The following is a 16,753-nucleotide window of genomic DNA, read 5'->3' as shown; positions in this document are numbered from 1 at the left end:
TCTTAGAGGGAGATAGTCACCAAGAAGGTCCCCTGCAAGTATACATTATTTCAAAAAAAAAAAAAAAAAAGAGAGCTAATGACCTAGCAGTGTTATTAACTACAGTGTTATTAAATGAGTCTTACAAAAATGCATATTATGATGCTTCAAATCATTAAAACAGTATAGATAATGGCTATCTGGTTACATCTTTGTGTAAGGTCTTTCTGATTTGTATATAAAAATATTTGAGTTATATTTATTTTATTGACAAATGTTTAGAAAGCAAACGTAAATCTCTGATTGACTTAAATGAATGTAGGTCTTTACATTTATGACTTAAATGAATGTAGGTCTTTATACTGAAAATAATGCTAGTTTCATAACTCCCTACAATTAAATATATGAATTTCTTGCATATCTATGAATTTGCAATTTGAAAGACACACAATTTGCATTTTTGATAGTCCAGTATCAATGAACACATAAATTCAGAAATTTTAATGAAGAAGATTTCTACTTTTTCTACAATATTCATTTAATTTGTTTACAGTTATGTATAGAGTTTGAGCTTAATTTCAGGAGAGGAGACTAGAAATGTTAACTTTTTGTTTACTTGTTTACCTGTTCTAAAAGTATTTGGAAGTGGCATTCGAAGTTAATTTGAAATTTTTACTTTACTCTACAATCTTCTACAATTTAAACAAAATGAAGTAATGTGTTATGCATTATAGAAGAAGATATGATTTTACTAAATAATTACAATATTATTTTTTAAAAAACTGGTGTAAATATATTATTTTTCTTTCATGTCTTTCTTTTTTCTTTTTTTTTTTTTCATTAAATTACTAGACAAATTGTGTACTTTTGACCGATCTTACTAAAAAAGGTTTGGTTCCTGGAGTAATCATCCAAATAGTTTCAAAAATCATTTAAAATGTGAAAAAGGTTGGATAGGAGGTAGTAAGCTGAGGAGCATTTGATATTTTCGTTTGAAAAGTAAAAAAAAAAATATATATATATATATATCTTTTCTCATTTTAGATCTTTTTTTTTTTTTTTTTTTTCCATGGACCAACCTTATCTCGTATAAAAAAAAAAAAAATAAAGCTTGGAAAACTACAGATCTCAATAACTTCAATTTCAGTGCAGATTTCAAAAATTCTTTTGATGCCCTTCAAGTTCCATAACAGACATAAAAATTCTTGTCAAAGGCGTCTCTCGTGAATAAAAAATACATTTTTATTTTAATTAAAAAGAATAAATATTTTAGTTAAATAATAGTTTTACTTTTAATAAACATTAAATTAAATTTAAATAATTTTTTCTAATATTGATTTAAGTAATGAAATTTGAATTTAACAAACATTCTCTATTCGTTAAAAGCAAATTTAAAGTTAATTAAATTTTAACAAAGTAATATATATAGTAACAAAGTAATATATATAGTAGTAACAAAGTAGTATATATAGTAACAAAGTAATATACATAGTAGTAACAAAGTAATATTAATAGTTAACTAACAAAGGTCATTAATAAATCATTTTTATAAAGTTTTTACTAGTAATTTTTCATGAAAAGTATTATCTAAAAAAGATTAGAAAAAGGATGTTAAGTAACTGCATAACCTTATTTTTAAAAAAATTGCTAATTTTGAGTATTCTGAAAATTAAGAAATACCGAAGAAAACATTCAAAATTGTCTTAGAAAGTTGGCCACTGCAAGTTCAACAAGTAACTACAAAATTTTCGAATAAAATGTATATGAAAAAATAAATAATACTTTTAAAGTGCTAAATAAGAAATGTCTAAATATAAAAGTAAATATAAGCAATCCTATTTAAAGCGACTACTCAAAATTCTATATCTTTTTAATCTTGAGTGAATGTGGTGAACTTGCGTAATGATTAAAAACCAATGTTTATTATTCTCAAAAACACTGTTCGTCTTAGAGGGAGATAGTCACCAAGAATGTTCACTGCAAGCATACATTATTTCTAAAAAACAACAAACAAACTAAAAAAAAAAAACTGCATGAAGATTTTCGTGATGTTCCTAAAGTATAATGTGCATATGAACCAGTTCCTGAGAATGTACTCCACAAAGGAATCCCACCCCTTAAGCAGATAGCCGTAGTGTGCTTTGGCATAATCTAATAAATAAAAATCCTGCTGAAATATTATGCATAGCTGACTTTCTTCATAACTAACAAATCGTCATTCAAGTAACTGACTGCACGCTGTGCATGGAAATTTTAATGACATTTTAAGAATAAACAGAAACAAAACAAGAAATAATTTTCGCTATAAGAGTATTAGACTAACAAAAGTGAAGAAAATAATCTCAAAATTAACTTAGCAATTTTTTTATAAATAAGGTCATGCAGTCACTTACCTTCCTTTTTCTAATCTTTTTTAGATAATACTTTTCATAAAAAATTACCAGTAAAAACTTTACAAAAACAATTTATTAATGACCTTTGTTAGTTAACTATGTCGGTTTAAAATTCTATTAAGTGCTATAAGTTGCATTAATTTTCTATGCTTAAGTCTCCTTCTTACTTTTTCAGCTAAAATTTATTAGTTAATAAAAAATATGAAAGTAAAAATTATCCTTCTTTCCATCTTGCGCTCACAAATCATTACGGGAATATCCATTTACAGTTATTAAAGCCTGAAAATAAGCATGTCTGCGATGTTATCGTCATGCGATGATTTGTATATACTTTACTTTTTACCACAATATTTTCGACGACGATGTTTTTAAACTGCGAAGTTTTTGAACCACTTTATTTTCGACGACAATGTTTTAGAACTGCGATGTTTTCTCTTTGCGATGTTTTCTCCCACGATGTTTTGTAGCACGACGTTTTCGCCTTGCGTTGTTTTCTCCGCTACGTTTTCGTCCGCGATGTTTTTGCCTCGATGTTTTCGGCTGTAACCATTTTTATCTCAGCTTCATCAGTTAGTTCATGTGAAATTTCAGAAAAGCCACATTCTTTATTACCATACATGATTTAATGTATTGTAAGTGAAATCAGAATAAAATAAGATTTCATAAATGGTATATTCACAGCAGGGCTTGGCAGATTTCTTCCGAGTTTACTATACTGCAAAGTTTTCTTTTCCTGACTAGAATTCTTTGAATGTGTGATGTTATAACTCATAGTCTGCTCCAAAGCAACTATTCCCTATGCCATCTGTGTCTTCATTTCTCCCATTTCAGTTAAATTATGTAGCATAATTGAACTCAAATGTTGGGAAGAGCATCTCTTTTGTCTGCTAATTTTGATTTCTTTCATGTGGAGAAAATCCTCCAGAAGCAATGATTTATTTATTCCATATTAACATTATTATATTTTATATGTAACATTGCTTTCTATATTATTAATCAATTCAAATGTTTTCATTATATGTATATTAAGCCTCATTTATATGCTTACAGTAATAATATGTATGCATAAGAAAAATTTTAATTCCTTTATAAAATCTTAAATTTTAATAATCATCTTCTGACTGGGTCTTCCATTTATCTTAGTGTGAATTAAATGTAATTTTAAATGTAACCAATGAATCTAAGATTTTTAAAATCCACTAACTAGAAATAAGGCTTGGGAAGTTTCAACAGTTGCCAGAAAACGCTTTAATTTCTGCCTCCTTTCTGTATTACGATACAACTCGCTTATAGCGAGCCCTGATTTAATAAGGAAATCGGAAATATTTGGTTGGTACAATGTTAAGTATGGGAGCATAACTCGCTTTTAATGAGCAAACCGGTTTATAGAGAGCAATGTTTTTGTGATTCATAAAATTTCTATTGACTTCCATCTCTCCAGCTCAGCTAATCTTTACTTAGAAAAATTCCTTTATGTTCCAAAGTCAACCAAAAGTTAGTGATGAGTCATAAATCTTGTGATGGTAGCTTTTTTCATCTTGTGGAGTGCACATGCGAGGACATCCCACAATGACCTTGTGGAAATGATAGAGGTTGTTGGATGGAAGTTTACTCTGCATAGGAGTAGCAGGTTAGAGGACTTGTGTAGCGGTCATTGTTTGATCTGGTGGTCACTATTTATATGCCTTTTTCATAAATTCTCAAGTCTAAAAACCAAAATAATAAACAATTAACAAATTATCAAATTTCATAGTTAATACGAAAAACAGAGCAGTAAAATTTAATTCAAAGAACATTATCTATTTATAATTATTCTTATCTAGGCAATAATTTAGCTTAATTACAGAATAAATGCCCTTCTAATTAACATATTCCGATTTGAAATACAATTATTCTAAAAAACTAAGAAAAGAGAAACAAACAAATAATATAGCAATAACATTTAGTTTGCTATTTTATGACATAGCCTTTAACTGAGAACATAACTCTTTTTTAAAAACAGGGCAAGCATAAGAATTAGAAGTGTGACAAATGTTGTACTGTGTGTGCGTTTCTAAATTTGATCTTAAATAGTTAATACAAGATGGACCCTCTTTACAGTTTGGAACTAAATTATCATGCATATGAGCGCAGTGAAAGCAAAATAAAGAATTCATACAATTCCATGGTCGCCAAAAGCCTGGCAACCATAATATCTTAAAATTCGAATATATTTATGAAAACTATAAGAAGGAATTCGACATAAATACGACCTTTAAGACCCAGTAATGTCAAAGACTGCTTATCTATTTGTAGAATGAAATTCTTACTCCATGCATTTAAAGCTTGTGACAAAATTTAAATTTAAATTAGTATTTCTCGGCAAAGAGCGCCTTAAAAGCATCTTCGATAGCAGCCTCAGTTACATTAATAGGAGCTCCAAATAAAATAATTCTATCCATATGCTATCTGGGTACACGTGCCGAAATATTGGCATCTGGAGAAGATGATATCAAATGTTTAAGCTGTTCTAGATGCTCTTGTGTATCACAACCTATCAGAAGATCTTTCGAATGAGTTAAACGCATCTTCGTAATGTGGATCCCTGTATTTGATACATCAATTTTAGCTAACTTAGACTAAAATTCAATTAAAGTATTGACTGGTTGCGATGAGGAGACAATGATAAAATTATCTAAATGACATTTAAAAGAATTACCAATCATAGAAAGTGTCTTCTGTCAAAGAAACTTCCCTTACTGCGATAAGTATTTGTGAAATTTTACCTTTTCTGCCAATTATATCCATCTGAATCTCTTTATTTTTATTATAGGAATGTGAGTCTAAATATGCATAATTAGTTTGAATGCAAGTATCTGAGACAGCTATTGAATTTGTTTGGTAAAATTTATCTTCATAATGTGTTGAAATGGAATCGGTATTTGTCGCTTGATGAGCTAGATCATCTGCCGCAAAAGTTCTCTCTTCAACAAGTTGATTAAGATCCATTACAGACTGTAGCATAGGTGCCATTTGCCTTTGTTGTCTAATTAGATCAGCTTGTGAGCTAATATGAAGTCTTTAGTATCTTTCCCAGATAATTTTAGAATTTCTTGATTTTGAACTTTGGAGTGAAAATAAGCAAAATCTGCCAAATCCTTTTGGTTTTCTAGTTGGACGGCACTTTCAGCCATGATAAAGGCAACGGAAAAGGACCCTCAAAGATTCAATTAACAAAATAATTTGTTCAATAACTCAATGGGAACAAGTAGATCCAGTACTCAGTATTTAACATTAGAGTCTATTGAGTTATCCAAGAAAGAACCACAAAAGTTTAATTTCTATCATTATGCGAATAAAGATAAAATTTAGTAAAATAATAGTGGCAACTTCATATGTTAAAAGGAAATGTGGTGTACCCCAGAATTGCATATAGTTATTCTAATTGGTACAAGTAAATTTGGTCCACAACTACAAACTACTGTCAGCGGAAAATCACAGTTACATAAATCTCATTAGTATTTTTTACAAGTGAACACTTGTCATTAATCTTTACCTAGCGAGTAAATAAAACTGAGTTATTATTATTCTATCCTTTTTATTCAACTTATCGCAGCACAACAGTAATAAGCCATTAACTGTCGCAGGCTACATTTTTTATATCCCTGGCCTAGAGTGTTTGAATAATGACCTTAGACCAGGCCAGATAAACATGGTAATCATGACTGAACTTATCGACAAGGTGAACAACCTGGTGAGAAGTGACATCTCAAAGAGAAGCACATCAATTTGGATGGCAAACTGAAGGACACAGTAGAGGACTGGCTCCTGTCACAGCTACAGGAATTCTGGGAGAAGGGAATCCTTCGGCTCTTGAAACAGCGGGATAGTTGTGTCAGGCCTCTGGTGATTACATGTGAAGGCAGACTTCAGTATATCCATAGTGTTGTTTTGTACCTTTTCATTTGAACACCTCTAATAAAATATTAAAATTAAAAGATGGTATAAATATTGTTAGGCATAAAATCCCTAAATTAGCACCAACATATTGGTTAATCCATGGCTTGGTTTCATTTATTTGATTATGGCAATGCATGCTAATGCTAACTGCCGAAAGGCAGGTATTCTTTCATGGAGTATTTTCTAAAAGAAACTGGCTCATATCCACATTATGCAGGGGAAAATCATGAAAACGATTAATGCAGGTAGCCTGTTCACCTGAAATCAATATCAGGTCCAACTGCCAGTGTTCAATGATTTTATTGCTCAGCTGCTGGTGAGCATACTGTAGCAGTGTTATAAAAAAAATTTATTCAACAGTAGGATGCATTAGTTCATAATTTTCAGTATCAATCAAAACTGGACAAAGTGGATGATGGAGGCAATACTATAATCATCATAGAAACTAAGATTTTGCTGCTGATTTTATTATATGTACTAGAGAAAATAAACTCTGTGAATATTGAATTTCAGTCTGAAAATTTTAGATTGCACATACTTTTTATTTAGTAGTTTCAATTGAGTATAAAAATATCCTTAGATTTTCACAAAAGATGAAGTTACTACTTTGTGCAAGCTGGTTCAGATTGATCCAAGCACAGCAATAAATCATAAGTCTCTAAAAATATATTTAGGAGGCTGTTCTGTGACAGTGAAAGCAAGTTTAAAACAATTGTTTAAAATTTCTTCTTGAACTTAGTACCTTAATAATATTTATTTGTTGAACCTCTAAATTATGATCAAATTGTCATCAGTTTAAATGTTCTAGACCAGAAGTCACCAATGGTCCGTGAAAACTTTTTGATGGTCCACAAAAAAATTGGGACATTATTTATATTTTTATGAAGATTCAGTTGACGTGTAACAAAACCTTTTAGCGAAATTCCTTCAATGAATTTAGCGACTTTTTAGTTACTTTTGCAGGTGTATATAGCGACATTTGAAAGTGAGAGTTGGCATCCATGGATATGCTGCTGTTTTCAATAATAGCACGAACTGTAATTCTCTTTCCTTTTGAATCACAAATATATGCTATTGTAGTCGTTAATAACACAGTTTTTCTCCATATCAATAGGCAAGTTGATGGATTTTTATGAGAACCGTCTGCATTTTTGTTTATAATTGATCACTGGAAGTTTCCTTTTTTTGTTTTGTCTAACTGTTGATCAATGGCGCCCATTGCTGAGTAAGTGATGATTATTATGTTTACAATAATTTAAAATAGGTGGCATAACACTTTCAGTTTATTGATATTGCTTTGTGTTTGCTATTTTGTTTTTGCTTTTCGTGAAGTTCCTTTTCAGTGATATGGAAATGTGAAGCTTTCTGTACAAGAAGGTAAGATTTTTGTACTTTTCATATAATTTTTCAATGTGAACGAAATATGTATATCAGTGAGATGTTAATAGTGTTTTAACTGTTACTCATAATCAGGGGTGTAGCCTAAATTTCCATAAAGGCATGCTGCTGAACACCAAATGTTTCAATAATTAGATTAACAAATGAAAATTAGAATTACATGTATTGGAAAAATGAATGTTGTTTTTGCGTATTAATATGTTATTTTTAAGATCTGATTTAAGGTGTTTTTTTTTTTTTTTTTTTTCTTAATTCATATTAGTGGTCTGCCAAATATAAAATTATATATCTAGTGGTCTGTGAAGTTCAAAGGGTTGACAACTGTTGTTCTAGACCCAGTAATGAAACGTGATCATGCCAAATCACTATTCTCTATTTTACATTTAGCAATACAGTTTCCCCACCTTGTTTCTGAAAACAAATTATTTCTTCTAGATTATGAATGGAAATCTAGAAATCATTCCATTTAAATCAAGCTTTAGATCTTGAAAAAACTTCCCTGAGTTTTGGTATATGTTAAGTAATGTAAAAGATGGCCTTTAATTATTTTAAATACAAGATTTTATCTGACTATTTTATCTCACTCTTCAGCCAGTATAGAAAATTCCCCTCTCATGTAAACTGTGTAAAAACAAAAGCCACAAACTCAAACTGGGACCTGTGAAACAGCAATTATTGACAAAACAGGCAATAAGAAGATCTAATCGAAATGTAAAAATAAGTATAAAGTATGGAAATGTAAAAATAGTCATACAAGGAAATTTTCATAAAACAAGTGAAGAAAATTTTCAAGAGAATGAAGGAACTTCAAAAAAGCATGTATGGAGGGAATTAAATGAGATGAAAATTCTGATTACATTTAAATAAAATATGTTTAGGCATGTTAAATTTTATCTTAATTGTGTTCTTATACTGTGTAATGAAAACTAGGTTGCCCCCCCCGGGTTTATTTCAGTTGCAATTCATTTATTCCTCCCCCCTTTTTTTTTAATTTGTGAGTTTTTTTTAATTTGTGAGTTTTTTTTAATTTGTGAGTTTTTTTAATTTGTGAGTATAATTTGTATATCTTGATGTATTTAAAAAGCAGATTATATTCATAGTAATGAGTTTTTGACTTATAATTAGATATGTGTACTGTTAACATCTTATGCTTTGTATTTCATTGATTACCAAAGAGCTATTTAAGTTTTAAATGAATGTCTGGCTTTTTGTATAACCTTTGTAGATTTCTAGGAAGTTTTTGAAACTTTTGCTCTAAACTTCAGAACATTGCTAAATGTGGTTATCAGTCAAAAATCACCAAAGATAATTTTGAAGATATTCAATATGAAAAATTATTTGGCAAAACATTTTGCCACCTTTAGCCATTCAGCATCTAAACATTTTGGGTAGTATTGCCAATAAGAAATTATCAAAATTTTTACCTCTTTTTACCTCCTAAGTTTTTCTTTTCTACAAACTCTTAAATATGCTTAATTTGATTTAGTGATAGATTAGACGTAGCAAAATTATGCTATCAAAAGTTTTAATATTAATACATACCTTCAAAACACATTCATTTGTATGACTTATGAAAGCATACTTCTTTAACTTTTAGCTTTAAAAATGTTATAATCATTTGCTAAACATTAGATGTGTTTGATTTTATACTTTTTTAAAATTCTTTTCAGGTATATCCTGGGAAGGTTCAGCCATTTATGTTACAGCATCAATATCTGAGTTTGTAGATTGGCAGTCTTCAAAAACAAATAATTTAGATAACTCAAATCCCTTTTATTCATTTTGCAAAAACGATTATTGGGCTTACTCCAGTTATAATTACATGCATTTTACATTTGATGATAATTCAGAAATATTAAAGGTAATTTCTTTTCTCTCTTTTTCTTTTAAATTCTTATCAGTATAATGATATATAGAATTGCGCATATTGTACAGTACAAAGTATGACATCCAGATGTCGAATATCCACAGTGATCTAATATCCAGACCACTAGCCAAAAATAAATAAATAAAAAATAAAATAATAAAAACACTGCTCTCACCCTTTATATAAAATATAGGAATGAGAATATAATACTCAATGAAAGGAAGCAGGTTTACTGTAAATGCAATTTTGCTCCAGACTAAGATTCCTTCATGTCACTTGCAAACAACTGCTGGCTGCTGGAATCACTGCAGGTTCTAAAGTCTGCTGTATGGTACCTCTCAAAATTTTAAAAATTTTGCTGCTAGTAAATTCTGCTGCCCAGTGTCTCTCTTCAGTTCTCAAAATTTTTCCATTTTTAATTTTTGCTGTTGTGTGCACCTCTAAATTCCAAAATTGAAGGGTTTGCAGCAAGAAGGGCCCAACTCCACTTTGGTAGATTTTGTGTTCACGAGTCTTTTTTGTTAAAAAAAAATAATTGTTCTTTGTATTTATTAAAAAGTCATTCAAGTAGCCCTAAAAAATCATTTTTACTGGCACTTTTAATGAAGACAAATGTTTAAAATATAAGTTAAAAAATAAATTTTTGAAATTTTTTAAAAATTTTCCAAAAATTTAAAATTGTGGAGCTGGGCCCTTCTTGCTGCAAGCTCTTCAATTTTTGCTTCCTAGTGTGACTACACCAGGGTCAGATTTAGACTTGATAAAGCTTTAAGCTGTTTGAAATATGGAGCCTTTTATAAGTCTAGATATTCTATGTCAGTGCCAAATATGATTTTCGGATACCTAGAGGGTTTTTAGGGTGGCGCCCAAGAAAGCAGGGGCCCTAAGCTGTAGCTTGTGTAGCTTATACATATATCCTGCGCTGGACTACACTGGCTGTGATGCCAGCTCTTTTTGGGGGGTTAGCACCTTATTTAACCCAAACAATAAACAAAGCTCCAATGTTGCCACATCTACATGTCATATTTTATCTGATGATCTAAAATCTGCAAATTTCTAAACTCTGCAATCACCAGTATCCTGACAATTGTAAACTTTGTGCTGTGTTTACCAGTTTGAGCTGCCACCCTGGTAGAATGCTTATACACATGTGTAGCATACCTACATCTTAGGAGCTAGGAGTCAGTACTCTATCATAGACACAGGAGTCAGTACTCTATCATAGATCCCCAGAAGTGTAGCTGGTGCTGCCATAGATTGTAACAATGGAGGTAACTAATTTAGAGGACATTATTTTCAAGATCACTGATGTTTGTATTGTCTGTATTATGCAAAACAATAAATGCCTATGTGTAGAATTATTTCACAATCGAATAAAGTTTCTGCAAATTCTCACCATTTGTCTGTCATTATCTAAAGATTAGTTAAAAATATGCCCCACCTTATGTATTCAACTTATATAATGAGAGCATTTTTTAATTTTTGAATGTGTTCTTCAAATCCCAATAGTGAAGAGTATGCAAGGTAATTTAAAGTAAATGGTAAAAATAGAAAACAGACATATAACCATTGTAATGAATTTATTTTACAAATATAGATATATTATGAAAGTTCAACTCTTCAACTTTTGTTTGCCAGTACCATAAAGCTTATCTTTTTGAAATGCTCACTAGAGACACTGATATTTTAAATGGCAGCATCAGTGAAAGAAAAAACTTACTGTGTGGTAAAATTTTTTGACTGGCATTATTAGGTATTTAGAGGATCATGAGTTCTCCCCACCCCATCATAATGCTCTAACATGCTCCTCAATGTGAGATTTCAGGTTTCTCCTAATCTGATCAATATGTCTTAAGCTGCATTGATGAAGAATACTGTAGATCCCCAGAAGTCATATCTGGAATGGGCACTTTTTAAAACCCAAATGCTTAATCGGATATGAACTCTTGGGGTGTCCACAGTATTGCTGTAAATACTTCCGGAGTTCACATCCAAAGAATGGAATCTTCAGAAGTGAACAGGATCTTCAAAAAGAATGGAATCTTTGGAAATGAATCTTAAATCATCTCAATATATTAACTTCATCATCTCAGAAATTCATATCCTGAGATCATCTGAGTAATTTTTATTGCATTTTAAAAGTTGGATCTTATGATATGATGATAATGTTTCAGAAACGGACGTAAAATTGAACTTTTACATATGACTTTAGAGTGCAATTTGACTTAAGAAAACTTTGAATGTATGACAAAAGTGTGAAGTAAAAGTGCTCTGAATGAGCACTACGGACATTAACTCGCTAGAAAAATTTAACATGCTAAGGATATAATGTTACCTTCAATAACATATGAGTTTTGAGTTAGGTCCTTGATAAACGTCAGCATGAGGTCTTTGAGACATTTCCTACATAGTATGGGCTTTAACCAGTGCCCAACTAGAATACTGTTGGCAGATGCATTACATTAAAATTATGCAACTCATTTTGATTCAGCAATCTGAACATTGGGCACTTGATGATTGGAAATGAGTAACCTGTTCTAATCATTTATTTTCTAGCTATTAGTAGCAGATGGAAGGATTTGTGTATGAAGAAAACTTACAGTGCCATGGATCTCATCTATCAGAAAGACACTGTAAAAGTTGTGGTGACTCTATAATATGAGATTTGTTTAGCTAGCAATTGGTAGGACCTCTGTAACAAAATGATTTGATAAGCAAATGCTGTATGCACATCTATTTTGAAGAGTTATACTTATTCATGCCTTTCATTCAATCTCAAAATTTGACCTCTTTTAGCATAAATATATAGATGTCAAATAATGGTTAGTGAAGCACTGATTAGTGTTTGGAGTCTTGCCATGGCCATCAGAGTCACCAGAAATATTATTTCTGAGATATCATGTTTCTAGAACACAGAAATCCTGCATCTCTGACTACATCAAAATTTTGTTCTCCAAGTATGATTCCTCTAAATTAAGCATAATGTCCATTGCCACAGAATACTTCCCTATACTTATGTAGCCCCATTGTATTTGTTCAGTTCTACATTCCTTTAGAGAGATTTATAATATTACACTAGATTATCAGAAGCTCGGTCATTATGTTAAATTGAATATGAAAATGTAAATTAAATAAAAAGTTAGCAGTATATCAACAAGTCAAAAAAATTTAAGTTGGAAGTCAACTGCAGGGGAAAGAAAGAATAACTCATATCTGTATCTCAAGCCAGGTCTGGAAATAGAGAAATTAATCCAAAAAATGATGCAGAAATGAAGAGTAAAATAATGAATATCTATTTGGTTAATTTACTTTGCAGGGGAAAGCCATAAAATTTTGACAAAATTTTCTGGTTTCTGTATCATGACTGATTAAGCTCTGGAATTTATAATAATCCCCCTCCCCCAAAAAAAAAGAGAAAAAGAATTAGATCCAAAAGAAGAGTCTCACTTTCGTACCTGCTTAATGCTTCATATATGTGCAGTAAACACCTTTTTTCATAATAAAATATGTGAAAGATACCGATTCTTAATTTCTGTGCAGTACTAAAAACACCTTTATGTTGAAGAAACACAATCATTTATTAGCTTATCATTTATTAGCTTAAATGTATATAATCAATAATTTATTAGCTTTGTATCTGCCTTTTCGCTGGGTATACATCTCAAACAGAAACATTCTACCAAAGTTCATTGCTGATTTTATACCTACTGAATGACTTATATCCCTTATGCTAGCCTGGTAATTGTTTCTTATTATTTTTTGTTTTCATCCAAATGTGGCTATCAGTTCCTGGCTACCTGAGAAGTAACTCATGTAGTGATGTCTAAAACACTTTTTTTAAACATTAGTTACTGAATACCAAACATCATGACAACCTTTCATGTTGACATTATGCTTGACCACCATTACAGACTTCAGCCAACTGTATTGGAAAGTTTGAGTGTGTTGACAATAAGAAATTTAACAGAAATTTCTTTCCATATGTAAAAAATAGATTTTGTGAATGATATTCATAGGCCAAAAGATTACATATAGTGCTGTTTGAATGAAAAATAGGCATATTCTTGTCCAGATCCTTAAGTATATATAGGGATTTATTTATTCGGGACTCAGATGAACCTGGAGCATATTCAGGAAACTTATTTAAATATCATAAGTAACTAATATAATTCAGGCTTAACTTCTACAGTGTGTGATAGAAGCAAGAAAAAATTTGTCAGATCATGTCTTTAATCACCAGTCATCGCTAATAGTGTATAGTAGAAGCTAGCTAAGAAAAAATCATAAGGAAACTAAAAAACAGGAAGGCACCGGGCTATGATGCAATAACCAACCTAGCGATCAAGAATTTACCGAAAAATTATATTGCAAGATATGCCAGTATTTTAAATGCTTGCTTAACTATCAGATACTTTCCGCTTGCCTAGAAAAGAGCCAAAATGATTGTCTTGCCTAAAGCCGGCAAGGTTACCACTCGCCAGAAGGATTTAGACCTATCAGTCTGCTTTGGGGAAAATTTTTGAACGCATCATTTATCATAGAATCCAACCATACTTAGAGAAACTACCAGAAGAACAGTTTGGTTTCTGAAAAACGCTTTCCACCATGAAACAATTGGTCAGACTTTCTGAGTACATCGGCAGTGCGTTACATAACAGACAAAATGTGGCTTTACTCATGCTAGACGTGGCCAAAGCTTTTGACCGCATCTGGCATGAGGGTCTGATTTTCAAGCTCCGTTCCCTTGGCTTCACCAAAACTTTTAACGTGTCTTATCTACTCATTCCTGAAAGGCAGAAGTTTTCATGTTTCTATTGGAAATGAGATTTTTGAAGTCAAAAGAATTCACGCCGGCGTCCCGCAAGGGTCAATTTTAGGTCCGATTTTATATCTTTTCTTTCTGACTGACTTCCGTAAAACAGGCTTTAACTGCAATGACTTTCTTGGCTGTTATGTCGATGATACAGCGCTTGCTGTAAAATCTATGGGTCCTAATCAAGCTGTCAGGAAATTTCAACAAGTCATGCCACAAATAGAATTTTGGTGTACCAAATGGCGTATTTCAACTAACGCAGATAAATCCAAACTGCTCATTATCCGAAAGATGAACTCTGCCACTGAAATTACAGAAAAGCTATTTGACACAGAAGTTCCTAGAGTACGCAAGGCGAATTACCTTGGTGTTATTATTAATGATAAATTTTCCTGGAAGGATCACCTGGCTCATGTCAGGGGAAAAACATTAGGAGTCATTCAGAGTCTTAACCCACTTATTAACGAGCACTCTAAACTGGACTTAAGAAGAAAACGGCACTTATACATCTCTGTTATACGGCCAATCTTCACGTATGCATCCCCTCCGTGGGCATCAATTAGAGACAGGGACATATCTAAATTACAAATTACACAGAACAAGTTGCTGCGCACCTTCATGAGTTCGCATTATTTTGTATCTAATAAGACTTTACACAAGGATTTGAAAATTGAAACTGTCATAGAGCATCTTCATCACTTAAACTCCAGCTTTTTTCAGAAAGCAGTTACATGCCCTCACATGACAAAATTACATGTATTTGACTACATTCCACTACCGGAAGAAAAAGAGTTACGACCGCTAGCAGCCCACCTAGCCAGAGATCTGAACTTTCCTACATAAAGTAGAATATTCCTGTATATAGTTGTATATATTGTATATAGCTTTTATGAATACTTTTCTCATTATTTCATCGAAACTTCTATATGATATCTGATTTTACAAACTGTATTTTTGTCACTGTAACTTTATATTTGCAAATGTATGCTTTTGAGAGTTTGTATTCTTACAAACTCGTTCTGTCATGTAGTATGCTCTCACAGTATCTTATCATAAAAACACATGATTGCTTTACCTTGCACTGCTCCATCTGCGGCGCATCTTCTTGTCTGGCCTAATTTCTAAGCTTGTGGCATCTTACTTGCCCCCCTTCTGCCTCACCTCATTCTCTCAACTCCTACCAAGTCAGGCTTACTACTGTCATGTGCCTACTGGCTCTCTTCATGAGCTGGAAACAGTGCGCTTCGCACGCTACTCCAGCCATACTTGTTCGGATTCATACTAAAAACATGCTAAAACAACACACTTCTCAAAATCTGTAGTTCTAAATGCAGAAAATATCACTACCGATATTGAAGAAAGTGACAAATAGGTTGCTGAGAAAGAAAAATTTTGATTGCAATTTAGTAGGAATTCTTGACTCTGCAATTGCAGAGTTGGATAACTGGACAAGAAATTATGTGAAATAATTTAATCAACTTAGATTATAAATACTTAATTGTTTCATAAACAATTATTTCATATTTTTAATTTAATAATTTCTGTGTATCATATTCCTAGGTGTAAACTGATGGTCTAAAATCCAGAAATTCTGAAATCGAATACAAATGAAACTGCTAGCAAGTACGGGTTTCAAACTTTGTACTGTATGTTTATGCATCTTCTGTAAAAATGCATTATTGTGAACTTTCTTGTATGTTTTAAGAGTGGTATTTCTAGGTAGGCTGTGAATTGGGGAACATTTGGATTACCTGAAGAACCTGGAAATGAAAGTGCGTTTTGGTTAGGAAGTATGGGAGCATATACACCTTGCCATTATGATTCATATGGGTATAATGTGGTAGCCCAAATTCTAGGAAGGTATAAAAAATATGCTAGCTTTAAGTTTATTTATCTGATATTTGTTGCACTTAAATTATTTTGATTTCTTTTAAAATTTGTGAAAAGCATGAATTGTGTAGAAAGTAGGTTTATGATAAAAGAAAATAGTAGTAGAGATAGTAACAAGTATTATTACAGTACCAGGTGTACAAATATGAAATGTGGATTTGAAATAACAGAGGGTGCACCAATGCAGTTTGTGCTATAAAGATTTGACACTGTGCCCTTTTGTTGTGTCATCAATAAGTGTCAGATGCACATGAGTGTTAAATTGAAAAAGTGTATGTATAGTATTGTGTTGTGTTCAATATGTCGAAATTTATACCGAACTAAAAGCATTTGCTGACAGCATTAATTTTTTGTTTTCATATAAAGAAAGCTGCTGCTGAATCATACCGAGAAGCGTATGGTGAACATGCTCCGTTGCAAGACACGTGTGAATGAATGTTTCGGCATTTCAAAAGTGGTGACTTCGATGTTGCA

The 16,753-nt window shown here is 31.7% G+C and overlaps 1 protein-coding gene across 4 annotated transcripts in view; it reads left to right on the top strand.

Moving 5' to 3' along the window:
• HSPBAP1 (HSPB1 associated protein 1) overlaps nucleotides 1-16,753 on the top strand; it is an 86,991-nt gene that overhangs the window by 39,392 nt on the left and 30,846 nt on the right. For all 4 annotated transcript variants that reach the window (XM_085810861.1, XM_085810859.1, XM_085810860.1 and 1 more), the window contains 2 exons: nucleotides 9,380-9,570; nucleotides 16,113-16,249. In XM_085810861.1, the coding sequence (XP_085666987.1) occupies nucleotides 9,380-9,570; nucleotides 16,113-16,249 (328 nt within the window). The remainder of the gene's footprint in view (nucleotides 1-9,379; nucleotides 9,571-16,112; nucleotides 16,250-16,753) is intronic.

This window comes from Stegodyphus dumicola, chromosome 2 (assembly GCF_044657685.1).
Source record: "Stegodyphus dumicola isolate Sdum_Otavi_A_Nest chromosome 2, ASM4465768v1".
NCBI lineage: Eukaryota > Metazoa > Arthropoda > Arachnida > Araneae > Eresidae > Stegodyphus > Stegodyphus dumicola.
Note: the sequence above shows the minus strand (reverse complement) of the source record. Positions and strands in the feature narration are given on the sequence as shown.